Source organism: Hesperophylax consimilis, chromosome 1, assembly GCF_061612785.1.
Source record: "Hesperophylax consimilis isolate HC1 chromosome 1, BYU_Hcon_1.0, whole genome shotgun sequence".
In the NCBI taxonomy this organism is placed as follows: domain Eukaryota; kingdom Metazoa; phylum Arthropoda; class Insecta; order Trichoptera; family Limnephilidae; genus Hesperophylax; species Hesperophylax consimilis.
Genome location: NC_142836.1, coordinates 29,938,580 through 29,961,212, shown reverse-complemented (window position 1 = coordinate 29,961,212; position 22,633 = coordinate 29,938,580). Strand labels below are relative to the sequence as shown.

General features: G+C 34.8%; 1 protein-coding gene across 1 annotated transcript in view; it reads left to right on the top strand.

The window, feature by feature from the left end:
• MFS3 (major facilitator superfamily transporter 3) overlaps positions 1–22,633 on the top strand; it is a 43,025-nt gene that overhangs the window by 17,711 nt on the left and 2,681 nt on the right. The window contains exons 2-10 of the mRNA XM_089632115.1: positions 3,595–3,806; positions 13,109–13,193; positions 14,847–14,995; positions 18,476–18,623; positions 20,510–20,673; positions 21,315–21,464; positions 21,780–21,912; positions 22,000–22,155; positions 22,421–22,506. Coding sequence (XP_089488241.1) covers positions 3,595–3,806; positions 13,109–13,193; positions 14,847–14,995; positions 18,476–18,623; positions 20,510–20,673; positions 21,315–21,464; positions 21,780–21,912; positions 22,000–22,155; positions 22,421–22,506 — 1,283 coding nt within the window. The remainder of the gene's footprint in view (positions 1–3,594; positions 3,807–13,108; positions 13,194–14,846; positions 14,996–18,475; positions 18,624–20,509; positions 20,674–21,314; positions 21,465–21,779; positions 21,913–21,999; positions 22,156–22,420; positions 22,507–22,633) is intronic.

Genomic DNA, 22,633 nt, shown 5'->3' with positions numbered 1-22,633 from the left:
AGTAAGCGTTCAAAAATGGTTTGAAAGGGAGATATGTAAATACGAATGTTAGAGGGAGCACGCTAATATTAAAAAACGATAATAATTAAGCGAAAATGGTGAAAATATTTATTAAAACACGACTCGTTTGAAGTAGAACAAATATCTCTCGACAAATGCTTTAGATGCCTTTAAAGAGCAACAAACTCGGCTATCAATTACATAGAAACCGCACTGAAAACGATCTTAAAGGTAATACTAAAAAAACATAGACTGACTGATAAGGACCAAATATTCAACAGCTGTGACGTACTAGATATACGCCAATTATACGTTAAAACACTACTAAATTACATTTTTGACAAAAAAAATAAATTTCAACATACACAAAATAACACTAACGGACCAGTTAGACAAGCGTACAAAGAAAACATAAAAACTCCGACAGTAAATTCAAGCTTTGGACAAAGACACTACCAATACCATGCTATAAAAGCTTTCCACAGTGAACTTGAAATTAAAATTGAGGAAAATAAAAATAAATTCACACACAAAATTACAAAATGGATTAAAGAACAAAAAAGAGAATATTACCAAGTGTCATAGCATAAAATATAAATAAAACCTACACGTAACACACAAAATTACTGATACACTGTGAATTTTTCATGCCTATAACATATTAAATAGCAGAACAAAACCTGTTTTTAATAATTTTCGGGGCTTACTTTGCGATTTTTTTCTATCGAGGGAATTTAATATAATTACCGTTATAACATATCAAATGTATAGATATTATCTTAAAAAATAACATGTATTGTTTTTTTGGAACTTAATAACTTAAAGAGTTAAAGAGAAACATGTTGTAAATCGGTAGAAAATGGGTATGCGGGGGTTTAAGGAAACCGGGAAATTTTCAAACTCTTTTAAAATTCACTGCCTCGTATCTCTATGAGTTTTTGAGATAGGTTAGTATCGCGTAGTTCGCGACCTCCCGCAGCCACGATTGTTTGAGCGGTACTGGCACAAACTTTCATTCTTCCTCTTTAGAAGTTTTCTCGTCAAAACCTTTAAAGAGATTACTTACATAATTATTGTTAGGGTTTTTCAAGCAGGACCTCGAGTACTTTTAAAAATTATGTTCTGGTGTAATAACACGGCAGTCCGTGAAAAGATGCTAAAAAATAATTTCAGCGTTTCAACATTTTTTAAGAACGCAGAAACACATGTGTTATAGGCGGCAAGAGGCCCCACGATGTTTATATAAAATAACATCAAACCATTTAGTTGTCATGTACCTACTCCAGATGTTGTAAAAATCACCATTCGTGACAAAATTAACCTAGTTTTATGTACTATGTACTAGTACCGAGTAGTACCCAGGTCTCGGACGTTGGTAAACAATTAAAATTAAGCCGATTAGTTAGTCCGAGATTAGATCTGACGTGACATGTGTTATGTGTCAGGATCGTTAAACTGCCTGTGGTGAATTGAATTCATTTCGTTAATCCAATTAAATTCCACCAATACGGATTATTCTACACAAATATCCATTAACATGCCTTCTTACCCCCTAACCTTCATTTAGAAAATACTTTTACATTCACATTAACATATTTATTGTGTTGGTAAATATTTATTCATGATGTTCTGGACAGACGGTAGCATTTTCGATTTAATAGAAACAAACAAAGTACAGCAGCTGAATAATAATATTGCCAAACAAACCTAGTACATCGTGAATCTAAGCAATAAACGGAAAATATGTGTTTTCCATAGTGTTCACGACCATTTGGCCTCATTAGTTAAAAATGCAACGTTTCACAAATGGGATTTCGTGAAACAAAACGAAAAGTTAGTACATAGTTACCTAGTATAAGTGGAAGTATTATTTTTGTAATCTTTTACGTAGGTAAGGGTAATGAGTAATAAGTTGCTGAATTCCTTGGGTTAAATGGAAAATCGGTTATTTATTAATTTTTACGTTTCAATCATAATTTTCTCTTGTAATTTTCCCAATCTTGCACATCTTCTAACCATTCTTTTCCGTGCTGGAACCCACATGGCTCGAATACGTATTTTTTAATTGTAGTTTTTATTTGGTTTACACATACAGTGAAACAGTAGACTAGACCAGCTCGCAAGTGGAAATATTTAATAGGCAGCTTAATCGGTATGGTTCTATAGATAGATTTCATATGTATTATTTTAAATTGTTATTATTATGAGAGGCAATAAAACTACATATTCGCAGAGGTTGTTAAATTTTGTAGAATGTCAATAATAATTGACTATGGTCTGCACGTAGATACAGTTCATCTATTCAATCATTTTGAAAAAAAATCTTTGAAATCACGCTCACTGGGAATGTTAGTCAGTACTTTTGATTTAAATTTTATTGGCAATTATCAGATTCAAGGATTGCATTTGAGTTCGTCGACAGCATGTCTCATCAACATATGAGAATGCCAGGAGATATTGATTTGTTCCTCTTAGTTTAGCAAGACCAAAGAGAAGACACAAGGAATGAGATTTGAAGAATGCTTTACTTTCGAAGCTCTTGCCCTGATCTATAATTATAGGTACTGGATTTTTGAACGTTTTCGGGCTGAAGAAAGCAAGGAATAATATGAAGGTTGTTCAGATCTAGTTACTAAAAGTAGCTAATCCCATTTTTAGCAATTTTTCGATTCTAAGGTGGTCTCTCTAACGAGGTGCAAATATTTTTGATAAAAATTATTAAAAAATTCCCAATCCTGGTTTTGAGTCCTGAACACCGAGGACCTCTGGGTCCAGGCCATATCCGTCATGGAGGTCGTTAGAATTATAATTGTTAATTTTTTTAAAGCAAAAAAAAAACACGAAAAACGCGTGCCCAACATATGTACACGGTTAAGATTTGTCACATGAGAACGGGTCGCTTCTACGACTCTTTCCTGAGTTCAACGGCTCAGCTGTGGAACGATTTACAGCCCTCTGTATTTCCTTCCTCCTATAACATTAAGAAATCAAGACTTACAAGGAGAGAAATCAATTTTTGCCCTCACGATAAATTAACAGGCCTTATTAACGAAACACAAATTTAAGAATGTTTTATCTATTTGCATTAATAATAAATCATGACAATACAAAGAATTTTCGTTGAAATGCAAAAATATTCGGATTTTCATGAACACGTGTTGCTACATATATTCGCAATTTACTAAAAGTTTATCAGGAAACCTTTTAATTCATTCGTATGGCCTATAATCCCGTATTTTAGCCGGAATTATCAATAACCCGAAGAGATTCTTAATAAATTAGCAATATTCATTTTTCCCCGTGCATGTTCTCTCCTTCCTCTTCTCAAAAATACCTTTCTACACAGTATCTCCAAAGATGACATAGGCCGTTAGGGAAATTATTTTCCTCGGGGCCTCCTGTGTGGAGTTAATGTATTTTTTTATATTAGATTTCAATGGCTCTCCATGCAACGCAGAACCGCGAGGAGTGGAGGAGCCTTATTTACCAAGGAAATCGGAGTGGGGTCACGCTGAGAAAACCGCTAAAGAAGATGGTAACCATGAATTCTAGTAAAGAAAGAAAATAATCGTTGGTCCTTTGCGTTTGTTCCAGAATGGGTGCCGGCCCGCTACATCCTGGCTGCGCTGGGCTCCATCGGCATGGCCATCATCTACGGGCTGAAGGTGAACCTGTCCGTTGCGCTGGTGGGCATGTTAAACCACACGGCCCTTGCGGTGGCGGGCGCGCACGAAAACCCGGGCGGGCACGCCGCAATGCCGCAGGAGGAGGCCTGCAAGTCGGCCAACGCCTCAGTGGCTCCTGAGGTGAGTCAATACAATGAGTGAATAATATGTTTGGTCGTAGATCGGCGACAGTTGGCACGTGTACTGGACGGGAGTCCGCACAAGACTGTAGATTAGGGCGCCGGGTCCAAACCGTGTCTTCAGCCGATAAGAATGCTCCTTTACGGCCGATAGTGATGATAGTTGTAAAAGTTGATGAAGTTTATTGCAATCTGCCTCCCGCACCCGGTGCTCGGTGAATGTTAGGCACTGGGTGTGCTGTTGTCTCTGCTCGCTTCTGGGGTTTGGCGGTTGCCTAACAGGGCCGTCTTTATTCAGTAGTAAAATCAGTTCCCTTCCAGTTTAAATTCAGTTTTTTCCTAAGTATTAGATTCAAGTGTGAAGTAAGATTTAGAAATCAATTCTTATCTGTACTTTGACGTAGCTTCACTCCACTTTTTCGCCACACTTCCCCGAGGCTGATTTCGTGACAAGTTGTGTCCAGCCCCCTTATCGTTATCGTTACAGTCTCTGTACGATCACATAACTGTCTCGTACAAGTAGGATTCATATAAATCTGTGTGACATGATTCTTGTCTGAATATTTTCAAACGGTGCAGCACACCTTTATGCAAAGAAAATATATATTTCAATCTAAGCCCTCCAGAACAAATATGTCAGTGGATACTTACAATCGACTAATTAGAATATTTAAAGATAGACACGTGACAATAAATTATATTTTTAAACAGGAAAGTTTACAAAAAAGTTTAGTCGTCACTGGTAAATGAGTGTTAATTTTTCAAATGGCCGAAATTCATTATAATATATGTGTACATTTTATTCGAGCGCATAATTTTGGCAAAGAAATTCTGTTATTTTTTATTTACTGAAATCTCAGACATCAACAACATTGTAGGTGATTTTCCATATTACAGTTTGCTGGGAACAATATTATGTAGTACATTTTAAAGTGTGTCAAGAGCATTTATTCCCTAGCGGTGCGTTATTTTGAGACGGAACTTGTGAGTGATATTTATAACTACTATCTTATTTAAACTTGTACCTTTCAAAATGTACAAATCTTTCCACTATTAACACGAATCACAACAGCAATAAATAACGGACCATTGTGAAAAAAATTTTATTCTGGGTCTGCAATTATTGCAAGCATTTGGGACAAAGTGTCGTGGCTAATAGGTGGCCATTAATTTCGTGTAAGAGAAAACAATGGAATTTTTCGAGGGGCACGAAGTCGCGAACCCCGGCTACAATCACTATCAAGTCGCATGCAAAGGCGAGTAGGTACTTACTTACGGAATATACTTTAGTAACATAGTTTATTTTACTCCCATCTGAATTCCGTTCAATTTGACGACTTTCAATTGATTAGAGCTAGACTAACTCAAGTGAAGATTCAAGATGCTTTGAAATCATTTCATTTTAAAAATATTAGTTTTAAATCATGTTATCAGGTTTTTTATCAAGAATTTATTTAGGTATTCAAATTAACTTATTTAGTTATTCAATTTCATTTATTAACGCCCTTTTAGGGGCTTTTACATAGGAACAGTAAGAATTACACAGTTTTTTTCTTCACACTTTTTGTACATAATTGCCATACGGTAACAATATTTAGTATTTATTTAGTGATAAGTTGAAAATAACTCGGAATTTAAGCTAAGGTTTTACTTCTCGAGCTACCCATAAGTATTAACAACTGGTAGACCCTGCATTGCGCTAATGCTTATGTCTTCGAATACCTCCGACTTCTTTCACCATTCACTGACTTTATAATTCGACTCCGTATCTCATTCCAGAGCAGATAATTTGCTTTGAGTATTCCTCGGGCGTCCCCGACTACTTCTACCATTCATTCAAACCACTCTCTAAACTGCCACTGATAAGAATTTTCAGCGATATCGGTCGACTTCTTTTCGAGTTTTGGGAGCACTAACATAATATGCAGGCAGATTTTTTATGTAGGTATTATGTTCTACACGGCGCGGCGTCCAGAAACTAGTGGTACAAGTGGGAAAATTGTGAATCTACCATTTGAAGTCGATTTTGTGGAACTTTTTTTTAATTTGAGCTTTCGTTTCCGAATAAATCGGGGCCGCATATTCGTAATCCGGTTACAAAGGGGATTACAGGGCCATAACGAAAGAATTGATAGGTGTCCTGATAAACTTTTAGTAAAATACCAATGTTTTGTCACGATGTCGCATCACTCGTTCATAAAATTTTTCGCATTTCGTCATTATACATATATTATTGAGACAGACGCAGCCGATATTATTACGAATTTATTAAAAATTTATCAGGAAACGGCTTGCAATCCCGTTTTTAACCGGATTACCAATAATTTAATTTAATTTGAATAATTCAGCACTATAGCATTTTTCTCCGTGCGTAGTGAAATTTTTTAGGTCATATTTGTTACTATCAACTGTTTATCGTCTTTTAAAATGCGACGAAGCGAAGACCCGACTCTTAAAGTTTTTTAACCCTTTAGTTGCCGAATAAAAGCGAAACGTAAAAAAGTAATCCAATTGCTTACATCGAAAAAAAATATTTTAGTTTCTCTATGTAATGTGGATTCACCAGTTTCCTGTGTGTAGCACTAGTTTCCGGACACCGTGTATAGTGTCAATTAAACGATCATAATATTAATTATTCAAAACATTTCTTATACGCAAAAAATCAAAACAAGTATTTTGTAAAAAAAAAAACTATTCATTGCGAGATAATACAAACTTTTTTTACAAATTTTCTATCGGAACTAGGTACCTACCTAGTTGTGGGTTGACGCAGACGGGAATCCCCCTTGAGTTTCCTCAAATCAAGGGCGGATCCAGCTTTGGCGCCAGGGGGGGGTCACGTAGTCGTGGTCAAGTTTTTTTTTTTTTTTTAAAGAAAGACAAACATTCCCGGGTTACGAATAACCCAACAATAACTCCTACCACCACCACAGAAAGCCGAAAATGCTTGCTTGTGTTGTGATGGAGGACTTAGGTCCGGTCAGTTACAGTTACAAGAAGTTATAATTTAATTTTGATAATAATATATACAAGTAAAATGTAGGTATTGTTGGATATGGTAACACTAGGTATATCATTAAGATTGTCTTTTGCTCCGCAAGCCCGGGCGGCGTAGGCTCGTGTAATGTCAATTGTCAACCAATACAGTACAGATTACAATTATTAATCGTGTTCTCATTTCACCAAAATATAACATGGTGTCAGGTGTGTCTTCAGCCTTCATTTTAATTGATTCTGAAGAATTTGTTACAAATATTAAAAATGTGTCCACTTCCGAAGTTATTAATTCATCATCTAGAAAAATAAAATCTGGTACTTACCGCTAAGTCCGCTAACTTTATAGTTATACACGGGTTATAAAGTTTTAAAATCGTTGAACGTTAAATATATTAATTGTAAGGTATTGTTTTATTAATCTAAAACATAAATAACTTGCATCCCTCGTGCGGCATAATTTTATTTTTTTTAAATTCAATTATAATTTCGCCGAAATAAATTAAAATGTTAGCCTTGGGCAAAACCTCGATGAACGAGGTTGTGTCTCGCCTTAAGAATTGCTTTAGGAAGTATAGGAAGGCTGGTAATTCGCGCGGGCGCGTTATACCTGTCCAGACCTGTCAAAAAACTTCCGAAAGAATAAGTTCTGTAACTTACTAAAATTACGTTAAGTGACTTTTGGTGTCGTTTACATTGGGAATTTGGCCAAACTCGCCTTCAAGAGCGATTTACAGGAAAAAAACTTACGAGTCTAACCCCAGCCTTAGAACATTAACAAATAACATTTGAGTTTAAACACACATACACTGGCATAATGAAGAAACTGATTAGATTACTTACCATTTCTTGTAATGAATTGAATTTGCAGCAACAATTTTTAAGAACACTATTACTTATATTGGAACTTATTTTTTTTAACTTAGTAAACAAATAAAAGTAAACACTTTATTAATAAAGTGTAGTCGTTCCGATTGAGGTTAGGTTTTGCTAGACGCTAGACGTTAGTCGAAACAAAGCGCGCGCAAGCGTCACACGTGGTTACACGAAATGTGTCATAATAATATGAAAGGTGGCGGCCGAAGCGCGCGCCGGTGGCGGTGCGCGGTGACGCGGTAACATTCGAATTTTCGATGCGTTCGTTCCCGAATAATGCGTTTGCCGTCAAACAAAGTATTATATTAAATTAATTTAATATTGATAGTACTTAAATAAAATTTATATTGTGACAAAAAATATATAAAAACATTATGTTTAACAATTTTAATTAGTGGTCCACCTAGGTCCTGGATGGTCCCAGGACCTAGGTAGTTATGACCCCCCCTGGGCTGGGGCCCAGGGGGGGGGGTCATGACCACCGTGACCCCCCCCCTGGATCCGCCACTGCCTCAAATAGTGCAACGTTGAAGATAACAGGTTGGTTTGGGCTTACATATTATACTAGAAAGTGCTCGACATTAATTACCCACTTATCCACAGATTGCTATACCACACATTATTCAGGAATGCAAGTGATGGGAGAGAAATTTATAATTTTTCGAAGAAAACTTCCTTTTTTTTTAAAAAAAGGAAGTTTAGTTAGGTTAGTTTAGTTTATGTTTAGTTAGTTAAGTTAGCAAAAAAAAAATTATAATTTTGGAAGTTATAAGTATGGAAGGTATAAATATATAAGGTATAATATAAGTATGGAAGGTATAAGTTTGGAAGGTATAAATGGAAGTTTGGAAATTATAAATAAAAACATTCCCTTCACTATTCAACCGGCGTTTTATACGAATAACAAATTAAAAAAATATATTCTTAATAATAAAGATATTGATAGTCAAACTAAAAAATCAGGTGTTTATAAACTCAACTGTAATGATTGTAATTCCTTTTATATAGGAAAAACTAATAGAAACTTTGAGATCAGAATTAAAGAACATCTTAGGGCTTTAAAGGGAAACTGTGAATCAGAATTTGCGGATCATTTATTAAATAACGACCATACTTCCGATATTAATTCAGGTTTTAAAATACTACATTCTGGTTACAAGGTATCTCAAATCAATAATTTTGAAATCCTAGAAATAAGAAAACACGTGAATATGAAAGCAGATATTATTAATAAACAAAAATTTTTTATAAACCCCATTTTAAATATTTTCCCAATTACCCGGTCTTTCCCGTCTAATGACATTTTAATTCCTACTTTGAATAACCCTCCCCCACTCTTACCCCTCCCCGCTCCTTCTACCTCTTCTTTCTAGACCTAATTTTAATTATAACTTTAGTATACTTGTGCTCCTGATGAAGTGAACTTGGTTCATGAAACATGTTGAGATTTTGTATCGAAATAAAGTGATGTAAACAATGTTATTTGTGTTTTAATAAATAAAAAAAAAGAAATTTATAAATAAACGTTTCAAACAAAAAGCTCACGTGAAATAAAATTATGTACGTTTTGCCTTGCAATCTAAATACCGATTATTATTAGTAATAGCTGACGTGTACCCAGCGTTGCTTATCCTTAGGAGATAGATAATAAATAAATAATAATAAATAATTGCACATTTTTCTGTAGGTCTGTTTAAGATATACAATCACGTAGTACATTATTTTGATGTACCTTATAAAATTTAGCCAGCGTTAGTAATGTAATCGCTGAAACTTTTTTTACGACTTGATTACAGAACATCGACCCTTTTATACTTTCTATAAATATAATTGACATGTTTTATATATATAAAACTTCCGGAAAAAATTCTCTAAAGGATACTGAAAACCCTATCAAAATCCGTTGCGTGGTTAAGAAGAACTAAGCGCACAAACAGACAGACGCGGGTAGAGAATTTATTTACTTAATTTTATTAATTTTATTTACATATGTTACATATGTATGTAATAATTTATATTTAGATTATTTTATCTAGGTAATCTTTTATTTTTTAATTACGTTTCTTTTTCCTGTATTTTGTATTTTTATTTATTTACTTTGTATTTTTATTCACTTTTATTATTATTGATATATGTAATGGTAGATACTGCTACCCGGCTCAGAACAGATATTGTCTAGTGAGTCGGGTAGCGCACATAATTTGTCAACAAATATTGATGTCAATAAACGCCCGGGTTACCGGCAAAAAAAAAATATATACTATTTAGAGATGTAGTGCAACTGAGGATAACTTCTCAAATATAAACCGACTAGAAAACTCGTTGTCTCGTGTGAAATAAAATTGCTTCATTGCTATTTAGGGGTACCTACAGTGAAATGAATAAAAAAACAGTTGTTTCTTACAGAAATTTCATGTGGAATCAAAATAACATACGAATCCCGCAATCTGCGTCGTTTGCATCGATGATACTAATAATACTTAGGTACTTCAAAAAATGTTTGGATATGAACTAAATTAACATTGAGAATTCTTTAAATTTTGGATTTTTAAGTAATATGCTATTCAGGGCCAACCCTGAGCCAAATGAGAGCCTGGCGCGAGTAAAATTTTGGCGCCCCTTGTCAAATCAAAACCACCTAGATCACAAGGCCGGGACACTGAATCAAATCAGCCTCCTCACTGTAATCAATTATATTTGGATAATTAGAATTTTTGTGCAGCGCTGGTTTTTATGGAAAGTAATCTTAAATGCGATTTGTTAGGTTGGGTATTATCAGCGCCTCGGTGCCCTGGAAATTCAACATCCGGAGCGGACTGCTCCAATTGCGCCCGCATAGGGCCGGCCTTATTCTGTTGCTGGAGCCAAAATAAATGAATAAACCGTTGCTATTCGTGATATATTAGTATTTTATTGAAAGGGTTTAAAGGTATTCTAATTTTGAATCTGACCCGATCATCGATACATAGAAAATAAACTGAAAGATATGGCGTCGCATTTAACTTCAGTTCCGTCGCTCCGATTGAAAAAATAAAGCAGAGTTCAAAGTTATGCCTCAAACTGCATCATGTAATTTGGAACTTACACGAATACTTGATTGATGGACGGGGGGGAAAAGCCCTAAACTCTGAAAGCTGCCCCAACTAAAGAATGTGTGAACGTGATAAACCGCACAGTTCAAGAGCAGTCGGCCGGTTGCGTGATGTAATTATTATTTATTGGGGACGCCGCTCAATAAATAGGTATAATTAATTATTTGCTCCGTCAATTCTTGGGGATCAATCACTGACCCAACGCAACACAACACGTCTGACCAATATACCTAATTGTAGAGTACAATGTATTAAAAAAGTTAAACTATGTCTGTGTTTATACACTACTTTATTTTAAGTTGAAGGACAAGAGTTTCTGATACAACAGTGGACTCACATAAAATTATGTTGTAGGTAATAGTTTTGCCTTGGAGAAGGCATGGTAAAAGCCCAGTTGGCTTTATCTAAAAATAAATTGTTGTTTTCAGGCTTAGACAAACCGTGCTTTAAATGTAAAATAGTAGTTATTACCTGGCTTTGCACAAGTTATTTTAATAAAAAAAATTTTAAATAGTTTTTTTCTCAGTTCCTATATTTTTTACAAGCTCACGATGAAATAAAGTTTGCGAGCAAAAAAGTTGCGTTTACCTAAAAAATTTAAATATTATTCAGCCCATTGCTAATTTAAAAAAAAAATGCTTCGAATTATTGATACCTAATTCCGGTTAAAAATGGAACACGTATATCCGACATCATTATATATTCGTACTTTACTAAAAGTTTATTAGGAAACCTGATAGTTATTCGTAAGGCCTGCAATCTTGTTTTTAACCGCAACTGCCAATAATTTAAAAAGATTCTTAATATATTAGCAATGTTCATTTTTATACGTGCGGAAAAGCTGAGAGAAATTCTTAAATGAATTATGAAAAGCTCACAGATTGAGAGTTTTAGTGTAACACGCAAATAGATGTTCTGTTTTATATTTATAGTTGATGGGATACGATACAAATAGTATCGTATCCCATCTTTAAAGAGGCGTAGGTATCTCTTAGGACATGGACAATTCAAGGACATGGTTTGCATATTAAATTTGATTATATTCCATAACAACGTTTATAGAATGCCTACACGCATATTTAGTTTGTGTTAGTGTTTATTATTACTAAATATTGTAAAAGATGTCCCCATACTGGCCGGCCCTGAGCCAAACGGCGCTTGGCGCACGTAAAATTTTGGCGCCCACCGTCAAAACCAGTAGACGCCGAGGTAGGTGATCACTTTAATCAATAATATTCGGATGGTTAGTATTTCTGTGAAGCACCGTTTTTATAAAAAAAATATCTCAATGACGATGTTTTAGGACTGTTAGGTATTATCAGTGCCTTGGTAATTTGGCGCCCGCAGCGCACTGCTCCAATATGCTGGTCCTCATGTAGGTTTATGTGTTTAACATCCGTCGTTATACATATATTACTTTGGTCGATGTTCATTATTCATCATTATTTGTCGTCTTTGCAGAATACTAAAAAGACAAGTCAAAATATTTCACCAACAAATGTAGATATAATATGTCTCGACGCCATCTAGTGGGAAATTTAGCACTAACAAAGCTTTTCAAATAAAAATAAAGTTGGTTTTTTACGAGTTGGAAAAAAATAAAATAATAATAAGCAGTAATTGTTGATTGAAGTTCTAGTCCATATTGAATTATTTGGCGTGTTGGAAATAAGCCGACGTGGCTAAGTGGTCTAGAGCGTCTGACTGGACGTCGGCGGCATTTAATTTTACTGAGGAGATATTCTCAATTTGTATTGATATTACAGGCAACTAATTATTGCTTATAATAATTTATTATCCCTTGTGCTTTGCATAAAAACCTTGTCTTATAAACATTAGTTTATCATTAAAAAATAATATTATTATAAGAATAGCATTTTGAAAATTTACTTTACTTATTTACTAGTGGTATGTAGGTAAATGCAACTTTGACTAATTTTGAGAAATGTTTTCAACGTCAAGGAAACCGAAGTGCGCCAATGTGCAAAAAGTTGAAATTTTTTTTTAGCCTTGTCGATATTTTCACGCGTTGTATTTTAAACGAAATATCTTCTTTTTAACACTTATGTAAATTATAAATTTATTCGATGTTAAAGTGTTAAATTAATTGGTAAGTTGAAAATTGTTTAATTTTTGGTGCCTTCAAACATTGGATATTGGCAATTGAAAGAATTAAAACACATTTTCATGTATAAAAATCTATAAGTCATTGAAATCTAAACAAATTGACAAAAATGTCACCACAGAAAAGATGGATATTTGGTACCTGGTTATATGCCTATCTGTTTTATGTATATATGGTGTTTTTGTATAAATATTCACCACAATACAATGATTGCAGGATGGACCCTTCACATGGTCCGAACCTCTCCAAGGCATGATTCTGTCCTGCTACTTCTGGGGATACTTCGTCTCGCAGGTTCCTGGTAAGTTCCGCCGTATTTAATTATAATACTCAAACACACAAATTATTATTATGGCCGAATCTGAATTCGTTTTGTTTTTAATCAATGTGTTATCTTAGAATTACTTAAACACGCTAATAACGTGATATTCCAAATAAATTTTCATATACAAATATATTAACGTACCACAGATTGGAAACCTCTGCTTTAACCCATATTAAACCCCTTTGTTCTGTTCCCAAAACCCTTTGATAATTTTTATAATATACCCTTTAAAAATAGATCGCATCGAAATAGATTCTCCCAATGTCACATTTTAATAATGTCCAATAATAATATTTTTCAATTAAGTAAATAGGTATTCATGAAAAATGTCAAAACAACGCAAAAGCTCACTGTAAAATGTTATTATTGATAATCGTACTTGTAACATTTTATTTGTGTTATTTTAAATAGATTACATGTTCTAATACAATCCTTATTTATACTTAAAAAAAATAGAAAAATCAATCACAATTCGCGTAATTTAAGGACGGGTTGTTTCGGAGAATTCGAACAATTCATCAAATTTCAACGTTCATTTACGGGTTCTCTGAAAGTTCTGTTATTATATCATTTTAGGCTAGTTGATAGAAGGGAAGTCTTATTATTTCATTTCTTTTTCTCGTCTCATGTCTGTGTTTGTGCTGCAGGTTTTCAATTTTTCTTAGAAAATCAATTGATTACAGCCATTGTAGATTGAAAATAAAGTATTAGAGTAAAGTAAACTACGCCTGGCACTAAAACTGAACTGAAATAATTTGTATATATGTCGAGATATTTAACTCTTTCAACATTTTCTTTTTTTTTTTTTTTTTAATTTTTTTTTTATTAATTATACCCGCTAAACTGCTCAAGCAGTTTGTCAGCAGGTCAGTTTAACATAATATATTATCAAAGCATACAAAAAGCGAGAAATCACAATATTTAAAATATATACAGAAGAATTTAAATAAGAACTTAAATAATCACAAAAACAGAGCCATACATAAAAAAGAAACAATAAAAAGAAACTTTTAACTTACTACAATACAAAATAATAAAATACAAAGACAGTCAGTTGTAACACAGGCAAATTACTCATATTCATATGTATATTTATATATATGCATAAGATTATAAACAATATCAGTATAAAAAAGCTTGATCTATTAACCATTTTTTAATGATTTTCTTGATTTTCGTATATATATATATTTTTCTTCGGTATAATTACTACAATATTGACTGTCCCAATGAATAATGCCGGATGTAGGTAACTACAATTTTTGCATTAGTGCTGTTTTTCCGTTATATTTTTTTCCAATGAAATAAATAGGTTTTGGGAAAAAAATATTTAAACCACCCATATTTTTCTCTCTCCAAAAACGAATGTAGACACGAAACTTTAAATATGTCTTTTGCAAAGGTGGGTAACTACTTAAACCACTTATCAATTAGCAACATCGATATTGTTTGTGAGTACAGTCGAAATATTGAGGAATATCTCTATAATAATAAGAATTGAAAGGTGAGTAGATAGTATTACCTTAGATAATAATAGAAACCATGGGAGACATGGCATGGAAACTCGCCGATTCGGTAGGTAGAAACCTTGTTTCTATTATCTATCGTAAAACCTACGTGTCGTTTTAGGGGGCCGAATCGCCGAGGTGTTCTCAGCTAAGTGGGTGATGTTCTTCAGTGTCCTTATCAACATAGTGTGCACCTTGCTGACCCCCGTCATGGCGCAGGCTTCCCACATCGCCGTCATTGCCATGAGAATAGGCGAGGGCATCGGAGGGGTGAGTACTTTCATATTAGGTGCCTACTTTATTAGCATTGATGTGTTTTCCATGGACCTCAAAAGCCATAGACAGAGCATTAGTGCGATTTTGTATGAATGGCTAGAGTGAGGGGAAAATGCCCGGCAGCCATCTTGTATGACTAACTTTTGTACAGATTCGTATGCAAAATGGTGCATAACATAATGAACTGTAAGAGAACTATAGAAGAAACCAGACTAGACACTAAATTGTGCCGATGTATCCAGGAAAGATTTACATGAACAGCACGAGATTGCAACAGCGACAAAATGAATTACATGAAGGTACTGATGCATTCATATTTGCATTTGGATTTGACAAGGAACAATGACAAAAAAACAATATAACTGTTCTATTATCGAAGGTTTTTAGGTGTTGGAAATAATAATAAAAACAGTACTAGTAATAATACAAAGAAGAATATTTGTATATAATCCAATGGAGCCGGGTTTAGACCAAACGAGCAAGAACATAGAGCAGCCGGAGAATTCTGTTCCTGCTCACACTTGCCTGGTGTAAACGCCTAAAGAATAATATCCACAACAAGTTTAGTCATATTTCGACCTTAGAGTAACAACATTTCGCATAGTGAGATCTCTTTATATTGTTACTCCAAGGTTTCGACCAACCGAGCGAATACCTACAGAACTGCGAGCGAATGCTCGTCTAAAACGGTCTAAAACAATGAAAGTTTTTATAATCTCTAAATAAAGAACAATAGAAGTCCTCAGTAAAAACAAAAAAGGCATGTGATAACTACTTTAATATTTATCAATAATAAAAGATACTAACCAAAACATACAAATAGGCAAACTAAGATAATAATTAAAAAATCTAAACCATGATAATTTTTTCTTGGCTAAATACATTAAAAAAACAGTCTATATTGTATTATCACAGCGTAAAAAAAGCATAATCTAACAAATTTAACAGTTAAGGTTAAACGCAACGCTCGTTGTATTCTACGTGTTCACAGATGACGTTAATTAATTAATTTTGTTTAAATACGCTTACGCTAACGCGGCGCGTAAGGTCAGAACAGTGAAAATTTTGACTTTTTACCATGGTGTTTGTTTGGTTAAAACGGTCTTAAACTAGGCTCAAGGCCGGCTTTACCATGATTATGTTGAACAGGGGTGTAAGAATCTAATTTGTAAGACGGTTGAAGTTTAATAATTCTATGAAAATGTGCATGTTTTATTTTTATTTTACATAGTTAACCAACCAAAGATGCATACAAAATAATTTATCCGTGTTCGTATTTGTAATTTCTAAAATAATTTACGAGTAAAGGCGACTCCTTTATGGTAAATTGACATTGGTGTTATAAAATAATAGGTAACAGTTGTTTTTTTAAAGTTAGGGTTATTTTGATAAATGAAATATGAAGTTGAGCCTGGTTGTTTGGTTTGTGCGAGCAGGGTATGGCGCTCCCGGCGCTGTATACCCTGGTGGGGCGCTGGGCCCCCCCAGACGATCGGGTCAAAATGACCATTATGCTTCACGGCGGCACAGCCTTGGGCGGCTTCAAAGCATACTTTACAGGCACCAATGTCATGACGGAACTCGGTAAGAAAATGCCACCTATAGCCGATTCAAGAAAACGGATGCAAAACTCTCGCCACCTATTCTAATGCACTCTTCAACAACCTGGTATACAGCTTCATTCTACATCTACATGGTGATGGCAATGGTATTCTATGGGAGCACAGTTATCAATATTAATTTCTTATGCACATTTCTTTTTCTTTTTTAAAAGCAATAATATTACCATATTACAATACACAAATAACCACAGAATAAAGAATCAAATAACCCACATAATAATATTTAACTACAGCATTTCATTTTCTTTTCTTATATGGGTTCTAAATTGTTTTTCTCTGTCAGAGTACATACCAACTAACACTCGCACTTTAAAGTTTGTTTTCAGGTCTGCAAATAATTAATATAGGTTTTTTTTGTATTTAGGAAATAAATGCGACTGTTTCATCGTAAAGTTTCTAATCAAGGTGTTCTCACCTATTATATCAAAAATTCGATAGAAAAATGTAATTTTGAAAGTTACTTTAGAGAAATTATCTATATAGGTACCTAATGCTAATTGAAGAAAATTGCTTCACATAATACATTTATGTATCTACTTAGTTCTATGTTTCCAGATTTTACAAATTAGAATATGGGTGGTAGTGGTAATTACGTATTATTAAAGTTGATCAGCACCTAGAGAAGGTTCGTGCCTGGTGTAGGGCAAACCTGGTCAGCTTCAACGTCTCAAAAACCCAAGCATGTCTGTTTTTGGCAAAGAGGGAGTCCTTGCCTAGTAAAGATTCCATTGAAATGCTTGGAGCAAGTGTATTAGATCGGCTCAAGTATCGGGGCTCCATACAGGGCCGGCCCTGAGCCAAACGGCGCCTGGCCATTGTCAAAACCAGTAGACGCCTGGGTAGGAGATCACTGCAATCAATATTGTTTGGATGATTTTTATTTTCGCGTAGCGCCGTTTTTAAGAAAAATAATCTTGAGGGCGATGTGTTAGGTGAGGTATTATAAGCGCTTTGGCAATTCGGCGCCCGGAGTGGACTGCTCCAATTGCGAGTGCCTAGGGCCGGCCCTGGCTCCATGGAAGCACGAGTAAATGTGGCTTCCAAACAAACTAGACGTCTTGTGTAGGGATAGCAGATTCTTCAACAGCGACCAGCTGCTAACCCTGTACAAATCTCATGTACGCCCAACAATTGAATTTGAGAGTCACCCCTGGGCTCAGATAATATACCGATTGCCATCTGTAATGTACAGACGTAATGTGGGCATGCTGAGTTTGTTCTACAGGTATTTTAACGGAGCCTGCTCTAAGGAGCTAGCGGCATTGATCCCCGGTGCACATGCGTGAAACTCGACGGACACGAGTGAACACCCGTTCACAGTTGATGTTGACTTCATGAGAATGAGTCGTTTCTCGTTTTAGTGTAAGTCTGTGGAACGAGCTACCGGTATCTATTTTTCCTCCTTCATATAATCCGGGCGTTTTCAAGACCCACATTGATAAATTCCTTTCTACAGTCCCAACCTCATAACGCTACCTAACCGGTTGGTGACATAGTTCCCATGTCTTTAAACTGTACTGACAGGGGCGCTCTTATAAGGTACCTATTACATTAATTTCTTTTAAAAAAAAATCATCAAAGGTGTTTCTTATTTAAAAAAATCAGATATTTGCTTTTTTGCACATTACTAATGATAAGAATAACTCACTCAGCTTCCCTGGAATTAATCAGAATCTCTACATTCCTCACCATAGGTTCTTTTTGTGTAAGCCATCTTATAAAGTAAGCTACTAAAAGTTTCCCTGGTTACCCTCTTGCGTACCTCAATGTATCGTTTCATGTAATACTTCACAGTATTGCAATAAGTAATGTTATTAACGGAGTTTTAAGGGCTAGTGGTTGATTGTATTAGGGAGTCACCTTCCCGGCGATGCACGTCCTGCTGTCCCGCTGGGCACCCCCGGCCGAGAGGGGGGTCCTGTCCGCCGTGGTGTACGCTGGCACAGCCCTCGGCACCGTGCTCTCCATGTTGCTGGCGGGAGTACTGTCAGCTAATCTCGGTAAGAATTCTATAAATACATTAACTGTTTCGTTGTGTTTATACTGATTTTTCGTAGTTTCATAATCTAAATGGTTAATTTTATTTTTTTTACCAAAACTGTTTCCCGTTATGTTTGAAAAAAGTACATAATTGCCGATGTTTCCAATGTCGTATTAGCAGATGACAGGGACACTACCTGTTCCCCATGCAGTGACCAAATTTCGTAACGGTAGATAATGCAGTACATTTTCTTTGACACAGCCTATACAGCTACCCGTCATATTCAAGGGGCAGTGTCATGTTGTGTCATCGGCACACGGCTCTAAAGGGTTAAAGTACCTACTTAGTTATTTTTAAAATATTATTTATTTCAGTGCTGCCGTTACTAATAAAAACACCTTTTGGGTACTACATACTTTATATCGAACGTATTAAACAAGATTATTTCCTTGCACATTTATGTAGTTATTTAAAATTTACTCGTAAACGTTCTTCTGGTATTTTCCTAGCTGCATACTTTCGAATTCATATATGTAATTTAATTTTGGATTTTCTCTTAGCAGCAATGTTAGTGGTTTATTTATGGCAGCAATCATTTCCATGTTTACTAAGGTTGTGTGCTTTATGAAGTCCATATAAAGTTGCATCGTTATGTAATTTAATACCTTTTCAATTGATGACCTCAGAAGTTTCAGTAATGAATGAGCTCCTGTCTAAATAGTATTAATTACAAAGCATAAATCACATAAATCGTGCCACAAGATAGATGTCTACTATTATAATTTTAAATTTTTATTGTGTACTCTGGTGTCTGACAGTTTTCTCTGCTGAAATCTCCTGCCTATGATTCTTACAAAAATATTTTTGCTTTTTGGTATATGCTTTTTCTACATCATACAGCCTTGTTACTTGATGTTTAACAATAAGAAAATTACCGCATGTTTATCATTCACCAGAAATAATATTGAAGTAGTATATAGTATGATCTCACGCAAATACATTATACACACAAATAATTTTTAGCACCTTCATAAGACTAAAACATGCATTGGATTATCAATATGAAAATGATATTGTTTGTCTTCATTCATTGGTTTTCAATGTTTTTATTTGTGATTTTGGAGATTGTCACCATGGCTTCCTCCACTAGGACTTATGAGGAAGCTACAAGCCTAAAATGTGTATATTCTTAGTATACCTTATATTGTAGGTAATATGCATAAAAATCGCTTAACAAACGGAGTCTAGAAACGTTCGATTTCAAGCACAAAACTGTTTTTTATTTATTTAATAAATAATTTTATAAGAAAGCAAAAAAGATAATCAAGTGAAACTGTCACAAATAATCTTAGATAGGTACATATTATAATGTATTCTTTAAAAGTTGTTTACTTTACGCGTTCATACATTTCTATTGAAAAAATATTTTTTTTAGTAGTTTACATTTATATTTTTTATTGAGTAATTTATTTTTTTATTTGTATTTCACTCAAGCAAAACGATAGGAAAACCTTCAATTTATCTAAAGCATATTTTTTGTATTCATAATTTACTCCAATTCGTTTTAAAGATTAATCAAAATAGTGATTTACCACTAAGCTTTGCCTTATGACAAAGGTTCATTTGGTATTTGGCAAGTTTTTTTTTGGAACATTCATTATGACAGCTAAGGTACCTATAGAGTAATTTGTATATCAATCTTTACAGTCAATATCACAGCACAGACTGAATTAGTTTTCTAAATTCTTAAAAGTACCTACAATAAACTCAATGATAAATTGTATGCTCTGATATTAAACATTCTTAAATTATCCTCGTTGCTGTTGACAATACAATAAATAATATACAAACTGATACAAAACAAAAAAATAATTCACCCCTTACCTTGTTAATGGCGTTTTGCAGGTTGGGAGTCTATATTCTATGTGATGGGTGGGCTGGCTTGCATTTGGTGCTTCCTGTGGGTGTTCCTGATCCAGGACACTCCGCAGAAGCAGCCCTTCATCGACCAGGAGGAGAGAGACATGATCGCCAAGGTGCTCGGCACTGGTAATACCCACGATGGAAAGGTTAGCACCATAAGATATTAAAAATACTACACATAATCATATTTGTAACAACATCATTCAATTAAGATTCATTTGATTTTAACAATAGTGCGACTTGCAATAAAGCTATCTATGAAATCACCCGAATAATATAGTTCAGCTACTGTGTTTTCAAGCATAAAAAAGAAAAGAAAATTAAAACCAGATTTCACTGAAAATTTTATTATCCCATAAATAAATCTGAGTGACTGTCGACACAGCAATTTTACACTTAGTCGGCTCCCTCAGCCAAGCCTCGGCCAAGGAATTGACATAAACCGAGTGCTTTAAGACCCTGGACAGAAAAGTAAAGTTCGCTAAAGTGAGGTAATGGTTTGCAGCGCAGTTCGTTGTTGTACTTTTCTATGCAGGTTCTTACAGCACTCGGTTTATATTGATTCCATACTGGTCCACGAGGGAGATGCATTATAGTTGTAAAAAGTGTATTACACAAGTCATAATTCTCCTTACTTATATTATTAAGTCGATTGTATCCTTATCTGGCCAACAGTTTTAACAAAGTAATTGTTTCCTGGTATTTTCACACAGAAATCATTGCTTTACAAACCCTTCTGATCTAGGATACAATATGAATCTTATTTTGACTTGATCAATTCTTCCAGAGAATGGCCGTACCCTGGAAAGCTGTGCTGACGTCTCCTCCATTCATGGCTATCCTGGTGGCCCACACCTGCTCCAACTGGGGCTGGTACATGCTGCTCATCGAGCTGCCCTTCTACATGAAGCAGGTCCTCAAGTTCAACATCACCGAGGTAAATACATACTATTCATTGAGAAACAAAGCTGAAAATCTTTAAAGTTCATCACATCTGAATATCCTGAACCGTGATTTCACAGGGAGATTCTACATGCAAGTAAAAGAAGCCTTACCTGCATATTCTCTATTTTGTTTATCTTAACTATAAATTAGAAAACTGTTTATCTGAATTAGCAAAACATATTTTAGCACTTTTCGTTAGTCCATCTATAATGTAGAATCGCATCCCATAGTTAAAACATCTTCCTCTAGGAAAACCGTCTTAAGATTGCCATTACTAAAACAATGTACATACAAACATATTTTCCAGAATGCAGTGACAACGGCCATTCCATTCCTGACCCTTTGGATATTCAGCTTGTGTCTCAGCCGCACTCTGGATTACTTGAAGGCGCAGGGAAAAATTACAACCACCACCTCGAGGAAGATCGGAACACTTTTCGGTGAGAAAATGATTGTGCACATGAAGTCATGAAGTTGCATACAAAATGTGTTAAGTAAATAATGATTATTGATGAAATGCTTTTCAGCTTCATTTGTGCCAATGGTTTGCCTACTGGGTCTGTGCTATGTGGGATGCCACCACAGTGTTGCTGTCGGACTGATGGCTCTCGGAGTCACCTGCATCGGAGGCATGTTCTGCGGATTCCTCTCCAACCACATTGATATTGCTCCCAACTTTGCAGGTATACCAAAATACCAATTTACTGTCAAAACAAAACCATAATTTGTTATTAACTGATTTACCATTTGTTGTTACTAGAAAACCAAATTGCGAAAATATGGCCCTGTATTAAAAGCTCTATTTACGCATTTGAGTGTGGGTTCGATTCCTGTCACAATACAAAAATATATTGATTTAAGGATATAAATTTTCATTGATGTTTGGGTCGAAATAATTTATAAAGATGCATTGAAAAATACATATGTACTAATGAATAATTATTCTAGGAACTCTCATGGCTCTGACAAATACGGCTGCGACACTTCCTGGAATCATTGTACCTCTCTTTGTCGGCCACCTGACACACGGAAATGTAAGAAAAAGAAAATATTCTCCTCCAAATAGAACCGATCTCAAAATTAATACAATAGTAAACCCACATAAGAAGTTTTCATGCTTCGATAATTGAAAAAAGAAAGGCTTATAATATGTGGATTCAA